Here is a 13,017-nt window from a genome sequence, read left to right as displayed (position 1 = left end):
GGAACACTAGATTAACTGGCTTTTTCGCAAATTTATTTTTTCGTCCAATTATACGGTCTAACTGGTTCGTTGCAATTATCATTGTACAATATCGGCAACCTGAAGCGATGCAGTCAGTACCCTGATTGATTTTAGTTGAACTGCATTTTTTGGCCAAACAAATTTTAATTTTAATAGCGAGATTGTCAATCTGCAGGTTTTCAATCTTGCTATTTAATTTTAATTTGTTTCGATTTGAGATTTTTTCTGAAATTATTAAATAAAAAACAAATATATGTAGCTTCTACTTTTAATTTATAACTCATATAGTGTTTATTTACTTATTGTTAACTTTTATGTTTTTTTTTCTTTGTTTTTTTTTTGTTTTTGATTAAAATCAAATATTTGTATTTTATAGTAGCCTTTTAGTCTATTTTTTTGTTGATATTTATTGTATTATTTGTAGTGCCCTTTATTATAACTTAAAATAAAATGTAGACCCGCACACAGACCATGATTTTGTGGGATCTTTTTTGCTGTTGTTTTAATATAATATAATATTTTTGCACTTGTAATTATATTATATCCGCCTCCGTAGTATAATAGTCAGCTCGCTCGCCTACCGTTCTGGAGGTCACGGGTTCGATTCCCAAGGGGGAGTCAAATAAATATAAGTAATTTTTTCACTATAATATTTATTCAATAGTATCCTTGACTGGTACCTGAAGCGGAGGGCTGATCATACCTTTCCTTCATGTTTAACGATCAAGATAATACTGCGTTTATATGATGCAGTGCCCTATGCACCATTGGGGTGCGGATAAGGGTTTGAAGAAGAATAATTATATTATATTGTGAAATGCAAAAAAGGGCACAGATAGAGTTCAATATAACTCCTACTTCACACATAAAACAATTTTAAAAATATGTTTTAAAATGTAGATCGTCAGTCTTTTCCATGTTTACGTAACTTGTTTCTATTTTCATTCAGGCTTTTTCACGCTTGTGGATTTTGCCGGCTTCCTGTCTTGTACAAATTGCCTCGTTGTTATAAAATGCACATATAAAATTCATTAATGAAACTTTGCGGCTATCTGCCTGAATCTCTGCTGCACTCGGCTGCACGAGTGTTGGCACGCTTCCTAGCCCCGTGTCTTGCGTTGTTTCCTTTTTCCATTCAACCCAGCAGGGTACGTAGTACACTCTAGCAGCTCCCCCTCGCCTCGCCTAGAAACCACGTATGTAGACGTTAATATACGTATAAAATACTAACTATTAACACCTTAACGAGTAGAATTTCCGCTTTAGCGACATAAAATTAGTCTGCTTCCCGAGAATTTAATATATTATACGCAAGGCATAAATAATATTTTTGAAACATTTGTCACTACATTTTAAGTTCATACTTGTTCTTTGCTGAATAAACGCTTTCCGTATTCCAACATACATGGTTGTTGTGAACTCACACATGTGTCACGAGTTTGATCAATGTATCTAGGAGTTTAAAAAGTTGAGAAGTGTGGTTTTCAATCAAATATATCTAGGTGTTCCAAAAATTGAGATGTATGGATTACAATCAAATATATCTAGGAGTTCCAAAAATTGAGATGTATGGATTACAATAAAATAAATCTAGGAGTTCCAAAAATTTAGATATATGGATTACAATCAAATATATCTAGGAGTTCCAAAAATTGAGAAGTATGGATTACAATCAAATATATCTAGGAGTTCCAAAAATTTAGATGTATGGATTACAATCAAATATATCAAGGAGTTCCAAAAATTGAGAAGTATGGATTACAATCAAATATATCTAGGAGTTCCAAAAATTTAGATGTATGGATTACAATCAAATATATCTAGGAGTTCCAAAAATTTAGATGTATGGATTACAATCAAATATATCTAGGAGTTCCAAAAATTTAGATATATGGATTACAATCAAATATATCTAGGAGTTCCAAAAATTGAGATGTATGGATTACAATAAAATATTTCTAGGAGTTCCAAAAATCGAGAAGTATGGATTACAATAATGGGTAGAATTGGTGAATGTTACACTGTGTAAAGTGATCACTCAACCAAGCTTATGACGGTCGTAAGCCCTGTAAATGCTAAGACCCCCATATTCTTTTTCGTCCAAGTTGAAATGTCAAAGATGTAATTTATCACTACATTTTTTACTTGTTCCGTTTTAGTGTTTAGTCAAATTGTGTACAATTTAATTCATATCGAATTGTTAACGGTAGTACATAATATAATGTTTCAATTGTACCCATATTACATTACTAACATGTTATACTACATAACCAAGTCGTTATTTTTAGAAGCGATGAGTTCTATGGATTAATTTCATTAATACTGTGTCCGGTAGTTTGGTTTTAAACAGTATTGTTTTATATTTACTACACTTGCAGTATCATTTTACTCGTCCGTTACATCCTATTAATATCGTTTAGTTACTTGTGTACAAATTCTATTAGAGATATCGTATTTCTTCATTAACCGATGAATTGAGTTTTAGATCGCGTTTTTAATCTTTGTAATGTCCTTTTGGGATAAGGACACCCCAGTTTAATTAAACTAAAGGGAAGTCCTACGGCGAATTTAGTCCCTCTCGTGATCCTTGTTTCACCCCTCGATGACGGCTATTAATTACATTCTAGAATTCCATTAGTGTACGTTGATATTGCGTCATGCGGTGCACCGAGTAATTTGATACCACTGCAAGGATAGTGGAAGAGGAAACGAATGCCCGCAGTAGTCTCGGAAGCACTGGAATTGTTGCATTTCTTGTTTCTAGAACGTGTCGAGTCTCGCGACACTCGCAAAAAGTATTCTCGTGTAATTTAATATATCGGCGAATCAATATTGAATACCAAGTAAGAATATACGAGACGTGTGTAAGATCGATTGCCACATATGGGATAGAGACCAGAGCAGACACAGCGAGAGCCAAATATCTTCTTCAGAAATGAAGACATTGACGTGTATAACCGGAAACACGTTAAGAGACCGAATAAGGAATACGAAAATTCGGAAAATGTGTAACAGTACGGAGGATATTGTCCGATGGAGAAAACAGCGAAGGCAATTCTGGAATGCCCCTGTCAATTATTTCTTCTTCAAACCCTTATCCGCACCCCAGTGGTGCATAGGATACTGCACATATAAACGCAGTGTTATCTTGATCGTTAACACACGAAGGAAAGGTGATCAGTCCACGGTAGTATTGAATAAATATCAGAGTGAAAAAATCACTTATATATTTATTTAACCCCCGCTGGTAATCGAACCCGGGACCTCCAGAACGGTAGCCGACCATGCTAACCACTACGGAGGCGGACATGTCAATAGAATGCAAGAAAATAAACTAGGCCTATGTGATCTTCAAAAGAACGCAGACGGAAAAAGACCACCTGGAAGACCTCCAAAGCTATGGCCTGATAGCTGGCAGTCCACGTAACAAGAGACGGAAAACAGATCAGACAGATCCTCGGATTTATTATAAGAAGGAGGAAGACGAAGGCAAATAAACATTTCTGGACTCCTTTTTTGTTTTTATCTTTTGTTCTATTGAAGTCGTCTTCTTGTCTGCGTTTGGGTATCCTTTGTTGTCCTGCTGCAGCCGATAAACAGCTGAGAGTACTTTACCTATTGACTATAAATTTAATCATACAATACAAAGAGGGTTCAGTCCTATTAATTTATGAATGTACACGGTGTTTCGGTAAATTATGTATGAGCGACATTCTTTCGCTCGGCGACTGAATAATGTAAGAAGCCGCTCTAAAACTTTACACGCGTATTAGGCACCACTCCAACTATGTACACAGTACACACGAGGATACTTACTGGAAAGTTAAAATTAGGGTAGCCCGTGTGTATTTTTATATTGCCGCACATATTCCAGCCGGGGTTGGGGATATGTGATATTTTTAACATGTAAACCATTACTGTTATTTTTTCCCAAAGTTAACGTAACACAAGGCCGCCCTGTCGTTAAAATTATTTGAGATTAAATTAAAATAACATAAAAATTAAATGGCGCCTTTTCTATCCATCTTATGTTGGTTCTGCGAGTGAAAATTGATAAAAAAAATTCTGAAGGTTTCCTTGATTTTATTACAGAGTTAATTGTATCTACTGCAAGCACTGGAAATAATCAAAATTTAGCAACGTTACATCAAATTAGCAGTTTGTTTTTTGAACAAGTATCCGTTTTCTACGTTAGTATCAGATAAAATTACATTAGTTACCGTAATAAAACAGATCATTTTTTGGTGGTTTTAAGAGTAATCCTGTTCCAAAGATGGAGAAAAAAGGAAAAAAAACTACAGAATGACGACATAAAGATTAAATTCGGAAAAGACGTATGCAGAAGGTTGATTGCGGAGGATAAAAATAATTTAAGTATAAGTAATATGTAGAAACATTTAAAAGGAACTGTTTGTGAATCTTACCACGTTGCACTCAGGAGAAGGCGGACTGTCATCAGCAGACCTTCCATTCCACTAGGAGAGGGTTCGACATTTTGTGGTGTTCCTTATTATACGTATCTCGTAGACTCTTGCCAGATATGTTTCTTAGAGTCTTCAGTTCTTACACTCTAAGCTCTTTTGTTATTGCGATATCAAAATAGATCAATATTGTGATTGAACGAAATACTAATACCATCAGAATAAACCGGCTTCATATTATACCAAATACAAATGGGCCAATACAAATGGGCCGATACTAATACGATATCTGAAAGTATGATCTGAACATTAGACCACGTAAAAAGCGTATCAGAATGCACGCCGGAAAACGCAATCGGAGTAACAACTGGAACAAATATGGAACCATAATTAACATGTGAGTGGAACATGCGTTGGTATTGCACCGCGAGGGGATGTTAGGGTTGTAACAGGGAGAAGTGTCATTAATGAATCACGAGAACGAATGGACACGTGGGTAAAGACCCCACAAGATGTCACACGCGAGTGTCGGGTGAAAAAATGCAACCGTAATGTAATTTTCCGTAAATAATAAATGCAGTTCCCATCTAAAAAAAATAAATAATAAGGAACACCAGGATAAGAGAAATATGCGAGATCGATGATATCGTTAGGTAGACAATGTTATGCGCAGGTGATGGAATAGACCCATCCAGACTCCTCCACACTGCACTGCACGGCCAACCCCAAGGTAGAAAACTCCCAGGGAGACCACTAATGAGATGGATTGACAGCTTTGAATCGACATCGCAGGAGGCTAGTGTCTCTCAAAAACATGCCAAAAGGTCTACATCAAGAAGAAAAAGATTAGATTGATTTTTGATTTACGAACTTATTTAAAAAAATGTTATTATCTAAACTTAGTTTTAACGCTATTTTGCTAGACCGATGCTAAACGTTCATTGAAAAAAATCACAGTTTACAGTTTTCAATCCAATACGCTCGGCTGCGCAGTTATCGCATTATGGATGCCCGGGCATAATGTTTTATGTTGTTGTAATGCTGTATTTCTGATCGTTCCATCGATTGTTTTAACCGTAATTTTCCTTTGATGTTTTGGATCCAGTGCCTCGCGAAGCAAACCGAATAACAAATGATTTATCGAGAAAAAACATAAATAGTTTCTTAAAATCGCCACCTAAATGCAGTTTTTTTAATATTAAAATTTTTAATCTGGATAGGAAACTTTTAATTATTTTATATAAAGCGTTTACACAAAAATTATACTGGTAAACTCTCATGTCTTATAGTTTGTCAGGGATATAACCCTTTCGTGTTTATTCTATTCCGTGCAGCCTATTTCATTATTGCCAAATCGTTATTATTCGATATTCCTATGTTTCTCCTAGTTCTGTCAGCGATTTGACTTTATCTTTAGTTTCGTTTTTAAGGAAGTAATGACGGCACGCAATAATTTTAGAGTTTATCGCAATGTGACAACCAGACACGGAAGAGTCATAACAATCGAACCGCCTAGTCCAGAATATAAGGAGTTTCTCATTCGCGTGTCGGACATTTCCGTTCTTAGCTCCATTTTTGGCATATTTCTTATTCCAACTCGCTCCACACGTCTGGGACATTTAGGCTCTGTTCCAGTTATTGCTTTCTGCGTCTGGCGTATTTTGGCTTCGCACCATTTGCGAAAGCCTCGATTATTTGTTTAGGGTGACCTGATTCACCACAAAGTTTTTTTTAATCCTCCTTTCCAAATACTTTACGCGATTGTATTCTATAATATTAGCTTTCTTTGTGCACCTTGTGTAAACGGAGTGCTGTTTGCCAATATCCTTTTAATATGTCATGAAGCCGAGTATTACGAGCGACCCTGTATTGGCAGTAGTCACACCTTGGAAGGCTGTGAGTGCAACGTCCTCCTGTTTTCAGCCGTCTTTATGGCATAATCGATAAACACTAAACGTTTCATGCACGTACTCGGAACTATTTCCACTGCCTTTACAAGGATTTTATATTTATGACATGAAAATCACAGCACAGTTTAATACTTTTGTATCAATCATCCGTATATTATTTTTAAAAATCTTACTATTGGAATATTAATATATTTATTTTTGTCATATATTTGTCAATTAGATACAAATGTTATTGTACTGACATTTTACATCAAATTATATGAACCAAAAGCACTTATCAACAATGTCTAAAGGAATGAATAGCGTACTATTGAGTCGTGTAACATAATTATAAGGGTGTCAGTCACGCTATGGACTACAGGCTAGACGTTATCCACTTGACGCTCGTCATATTGTGTTCACACTCTGACTACCGATACTGTATGGAGTTTAGGAGTTCATTTCTTTTTAGGAATACTCGAATTATAATATCAAATATACTTCACACTTCTAATTATCGATACATCATTTCGATGAACCATAATTCGAATTAAAAATATTCAAGTCATCCGCAGTGGCTAACTACGGTGTTCATTGACCAATATCGCTTCCACAAATTTGCCGATAAATCATGTCTCAATTTATTTTTATCGTGTCGTTTTGTTTTATATGATGATTATTTAACCGAACGATTTTGAGATTACGCAGAATCTTTACATCTTCTATACAACTAGTGCTCAAGGAGGATGGTTTGCGGTGAAGAGTAATGATGGGCTATCACGGCACGAGGAAGTTGGCGGTTAACAAAGTGAAACTAATGCTGGCTTTTCTTTTTGAGACAGCTGTCTGTATTATTATTATCCGTGTACTTGATAAAATCATATCACTGAGACATTTTTACTACAACGCAAACGACAGAAACCAGAGTCATTTAGTGTACCACCAATATCTTTGTTCATTTTTTGTACTTTTTACTCCTCGTTTGTTAATTATTATTAATCTCCCATTACTTTCTGCGTTTCCCGAGTTTATGTTTTAGACCTATTATTTACATCTTTTATTTGATCGATTCATTTTGGGCCTAGATTTTATATTGTCTGTTTAGATTTAGTGCTTTGTGTATAGATAGGTTCCTAGTTTCACTTGTTGAATATTTTAAATTGATAATTGTGATAAATCCGTACGGACTATAGAACTGTTGATAAAAAAGAACTCGCCGAAATAATAATTTTTATTTTTTGTCTACAAATTTAAGCTGTGGATCCTCAATCCCGCCTTTAAAATGGACAGCGATGGAGATTTATGTCCATTCGAGACTTTAAATTGTAAAATATTAAGCCCACGAGAGTCAGAAGTGAAACGCTATCATCTGATTAAGTGTGACCCACGAGAGATTTCGGTGCTGCTTTTTCCTTGACTCTTAATCGAAGGGATCTTTCAATAAATTAGTCACGCATTCTTCGATAATTCAATTCGTAATGCACCACACCGCGAACAACTCCTCTGCCCCGTTTTTATCTGGGCCGAGAGCCTTACTCGGTTATGTTGGCCACTGATTGGCCATCCATTATGCGTTCACAATCAAATTGTATAACGGTAGCCCATTCCGGGAATATTCTGGACAGCTCGATAGGCACTTACCTCGGCACGTGATCAAATTAAGATGCATTATTATTCACTGCCGATTGCCTTTTACTTGTTGAAATGTTCAATACTTGTTTGATTGACCGCGCCCTTGCACTTAGAAGTTCGCGGTTACTGGCTGCACGTTTTTAGTACAGTTAACTATGTATTAACTGTCGTATAATAATGGTCACCGAACAATGCATTACGCTCGTAATATCGTTATGGATAACTAAATCGTGCCGAAGACGTGGTGTTGCTATAAAATACTCGCGTAAAACGGCATCATTCCGCTACTCTCAATTAATCGGCTGTCCAAATTTAAAACACAGTAAGGGACATTTTTTTGTAGGCTCTACTTAGTCCAAAAAAAACCTACTACAAAAAAAATGTCCCTTACTGTGTTTTAAATTTGGACAGCCGCTACCGTTCTGGAGGACCCGGGTTCGATTCCCAGGGGGGGTAAGAATAAATATGAGTGATTTTTTCACTGTAATATTTATTCAATATTACCCTGGACTGGTACTTGAAGCGGAGGGCTGATCACCTTTCCTTCACGATCAAGATAACACTGCGTTTATATGACGCAGTGCCCTATGCACCATTGGGGCGCGGATAAGGGTCTTATTATTATTATTATTATATATATATATATACTCTCGGTTTTTATTTTGATTTCTTTATTTTGTTATATTATTTTTACGGTCATTCTCATAAAAGTAACCAAGTTTATAAAAATCGAATGCGGTTCTGAGTATTCTTTTAAAAAAATATTTAGATATGATTAGATATATTCTTTAACTTTAAAACTTTTAACTTAAAAAAAAGTCAACAGTCACAGTTTTTACGCAAAAATTGTTATTTAAATATTTTGTATTTTATTTGCTCAATTATAAAACTTTACGTAAATAGTATATTTGCATGCATTTTATAAAAAAAATCGATCAAACACATTTTGAAATTTGGTGAAAATAACAAGGAGCTTGGTGGATTTCATATTATCATATTACTTTATTTTCGTGGATCTTGCATCAGATTTCTGGCTGTTGCAGGTTGGTGTCGGGTCAGGGGTTTAAGTTTGGGCTAATGAAGTGCATATTTACTGTTTATTTTCATCACGAACGTGGTTGTGTAAATTCTCCGTTATTAGGAAGCCGTATTGCAGACGAAGCATGGCCAATCGTGGTATCAATTAAAAGAACTTCTAGAGCGTAGTACCTTAGCAGATGCCAAGTGTTCGCTATATTATATGTACGGCTCGACTTCCATTTTGCTTTTATTGGTAGCTTTCTTTAAGCTAACCAATGTCTTCGGGCAAAGTGGATAAATATACACTTGCTGCATGCGTGTTATACTTAGTACGTGATATGGGAGCGATGGACCATCACGACTAACATTTTTGTATATATTATTATCGCTAGTTGTTGCAAAATATCTCTTACGTCTTATTATACACATTATTTAAATGCCTCACAGCCTAATTTACTCGTAGTATTATGTATTCATCATAAAAGTGTGACTATTTGAATTGTTATGTAAGGAAACTTTACCTATTTTTTCCACATCATCGTGACAAGTATATGGTATTGTAATCTGAAGTAAATTCTACCGCAAAATCACCACAAAGATAATCTTTATAGATTATACAGAGTGCATTACGCAAATATTCCGGGGAAACTCATTTTTGCGCTATCTTGTTCCTATGTGCCTGATTAGCACGCTAGGCTATGTTGAAGGTCCCGGGTTCGATTCCCAAGAGGGTCAAAATGAATATTAGTGATTTTACAATCTAATATTTTTTAATATGACCCTGGACTGGCACCTGAAGCGGAAGGCTGATCACCTTTCCTTCGTGTATTTTACGATCAAGATAACACTGTTTCTATACAATGCAGTGCTCTATGCACCATTGGGTGCGGATAAGAGTTAGACGTAGAAGAATACCTTTTTAAGTATAATTTATTTTCAAAAGTAATTTTACCCTATTTATGCACCATTGGGTATATAATAAGGGATTGAAGAAGAATGTGTCTGATTTTTTATTCTTTTTTAAATATAAAATATTTGTTTCAGGGTTCCGAACGCACCTCGCGGCTGCATCGGTGAGATTTTCGGCGACGGCAGCCAGAACGGCGGATCTACTCCTTCTTCCTCCGGTCCTGACACCCCCAGCCGCCCGCGCGACACCCACGCGCGTCTCTTCGGGGGTCCCCAGGCTCGCGGCGCCCCCGCCGGCGCCACCAACGGCAACGGCAACGCCAACGGGAACGGCCACCACGAGAGCTCCCCCAGCAACGGCCACCATGGACACGCCAATCAGACCAACGGCCACGCCGCCAACCCCGCCAAAGGTAACACTACAAAGCCTGTTCTTCATTGCTTCTACCGGTGTTCCGCAAGGCACATTTCTCGAACTACTTTAAACATCATTTTTAATGCAATTAAAACTAACCAGCTCGCCTTTTTATATAAAATCTTAGTAATACTTTATTAAAATCCTTGAGAAATATGCTTCAGCAACTGTCACTATCCAGAAATTGTATGCTACTTTCTGGAGTCGTCCAAGGGTTGTATGATACATACATGTTATAGTTACATATAAATGTTTTTACAACATCTCTTCAACTTGTCAAGATAAGGTATTAAATATCGAACATTGAGTTGTGGGAAGAAACCCATCATGCCCATCTATGATGTTTAAATTTCTTCCTATTTAAAAAAAATATGTTGATGATTTTGCTACACAATTCATTTGAATACGAAGTATAAAATGGCTAGTATTTAAGAGTAATAGAAATAAATATTTCATAAATGGAAAAAATAATTTAAATAATCATTTGGCTTCTTAGGTTCATCTTAAACTATTCAGATTACTAAAGTATTTTTTGAAATCCTCGCTTATTATTTCGTAAGACTCGACCTTTTAAATAACTACCCAAAAATATAAATTAGGTATCATTCTAAGTATGAATTGTTTGGCAAGAGAAGCATCGTCCCCTAGCTTTGTGAGGCAAGACCCATGTATAGCTAAGTACGCAGCCAGGATCTTACTTTTGTATCAGAACGTTTCATTGGCAAATTGCAGCAAAATGGGTACGGAGGAATCCAGTTACCGGTGATGGGATCGGAGAACCAGAGAGAAATATCTGGAGTACGCGCTTTCGCAGAGGTGCCCTTCATCCTCTTCCTTCCTAATCATCCCTGCTTCATCATATTGCGTTAGTTGCATCACAACATAACCTCAACATTGCTCCAAACATGTCTTGGACCACAGTATCTTGAAACTAGCTAGCATTTTCAAACCTTCTAATTCTAATCAATGATGAACATCATTATGTTATTTTGAAGGAATTAAAATCATTTGTATTCGAGTACTTTTTTTTACAGCTTTCTCTTATGGAAATGCGCTCTTGTCAATCAAATATCAACATTTTTTTGTGAGGTTATGTTGTACTGATTATATTTAGGTTGTATGGGTCTTGGTGGCTGAGAATCATCATTTTAAAGTACTTTCTGTTGGCCGTCATCATCATTTGTTATCTCCATAATTCATAAGGATGCTTTAGTTAAAAATCTTTGTTATTTTTGCGTATCACTAAATTAGCAATAATTTTACAAATAGTAGGTGATATTAGTATCATCGTATCCCTTTAGAAGTCGTTGTCCAGTGTTATGTGGATTTCATCATCATTTGTTGTTCCCTTTCAATGTTTCCTCGAAGGATAGTGGAAGATGTAGAATTGTCATTTCATTCATCTCTTTAGTGTTATAAAATCGTTTTACAAATTATTTTTGAGGATAAACATGTTTTTGGTGAATCTTGAAATATGTACATAACTTTTTTGGTATAATTATGGGATTATTTTTTTGGGGAAAAAGTATTTACCTCTAGTATTTTTTTCTTTTTTATTTCTATTTTTGTTTAATGTCTTTTTTTAAATGATAAATATTTGTGTTTTTTATTATTTTATTTGAATTTTCATAATATTGATTGGGTAGGAATGTAGCAAGTATGGTTATGAGTAATTTTCTTATATTTGCATATTCCTCGGTTTAGTTAGTACTTTCTGTCTTCTCTAAATATAATATATATACTTATTAAAAATATTATTGTCTTTTGTCTTAAATTTAATGAATTGTTATATATTACTGCACAAAGTACATTTTTTATGTATTTTTTAAAAATAGATATTTATAGTAAATCCTCATCTGAGTGCTTGTTTACTTACTTATAAATCTAATTAATATTATTAACTTCAAATAGACAAAAATGCTGAAGAAGAAAACTATTTTCATTTTTTTTTCTGAATGGTATGCAGACCATACAAGCAATCGGGTGATGGTATATATTTTCAATAAATCCTTCAAACTTAATATATTTTGGAAAATATGTACATATATTTTTGTGTCCTGTTTTTCTTAAATGTCGCTTGGTCATTTGTACTGAATATTTTTTTCTGAATCTTTAATTGTATGCTGTATTTTAAAAATATTTTATTTATTACTAACACACTGTTCCAATGTTACCGAAAACTTTAACGTACTATAAATTTGCACATATGTATAATAATTTAATGATAGATTACTAAATAAAATGTATATTTTTTAAATAACATGTTAATGAACACATGGACTTCAGTCTAAAACTCTAGGCTCTTTCGCAGACTATATAAAGAAAAATGAATCTATGCATTTCTCAAATTTTGAAATCTAGTGATGGGGGTTTGAAAAAATAAAATTAAAATGAAAAAATAAAAAATAAAACATTTTTTAAAGATAAGATAAATAATAAAATAATTTTAATTTTAAAAACTCTCAAAGAAAATTTTCTTACTTTTCTTTTTCAGAATTTCATTTATTTATTAAAAATATATACGTACATGTACATTCATTCATAAATATACATACAATTTTTTTTTTGCAGAAATCCACCAATCTTGTCGGTGGATTTCTTTAAAAAGATATTAGATTACGGAATCATTGTGGTGGTAAATATTAATTTGGAAATTCGTAAAAAGATATGACACTTTTCTTGGTTTTTAAATTAAATTACAGTGAATATA

At 34.6% G+C, this 13,017-nt stretch overlaps 1 protein-coding gene across 2 annotated transcripts in view; it reads left to right on the top strand.

The window, feature by feature from the left end:
* The window catches only part of LOC148308227 (microtubule-associated protein Jupiter-like), a 34,693-nt gene that overhangs the window by 21,405 nt on the left and 271 nt on the right, over window positions 1-13,017 (top strand). The window contains exons 2-3 of one of the 2 annotated variants that reach the window (XM_088262160.1): window positions 10,028-10,305; window positions 11,040-11,234. In XM_088262160.1, coding sequence (XP_088118286.1) covers window positions 10,028-10,305; window positions 11,040-11,149 — 388 coding nt within the window. In that variant the 3' untranslated portion in view covers window positions 11,150-11,234. Of the gene's footprint in view, window positions 1-10,027; window positions 10,306-11,039; window positions 11,235-13,017 lie in introns of those variants that run through there. The other variant, XM_088262159.1, reaches the window with a different exon arrangement.

This window comes from Brachycentrus maculatus, unplaced genomic scaffold, assembly GCF_059751285.1.
Source record: "Brachycentrus maculatus isolate JH-2025_06_01 unplaced genomic scaffold, ASM5975128v1 h1tg000173l, whole genome shotgun sequence".
Lineage (NCBI taxonomy): Eukaryota > Metazoa > Arthropoda > Insecta > Trichoptera > Brachycentridae > Brachycentrus > Brachycentrus maculatus.
This window is presented reverse-complemented; position numbering and strand designations above follow the sequence as displayed.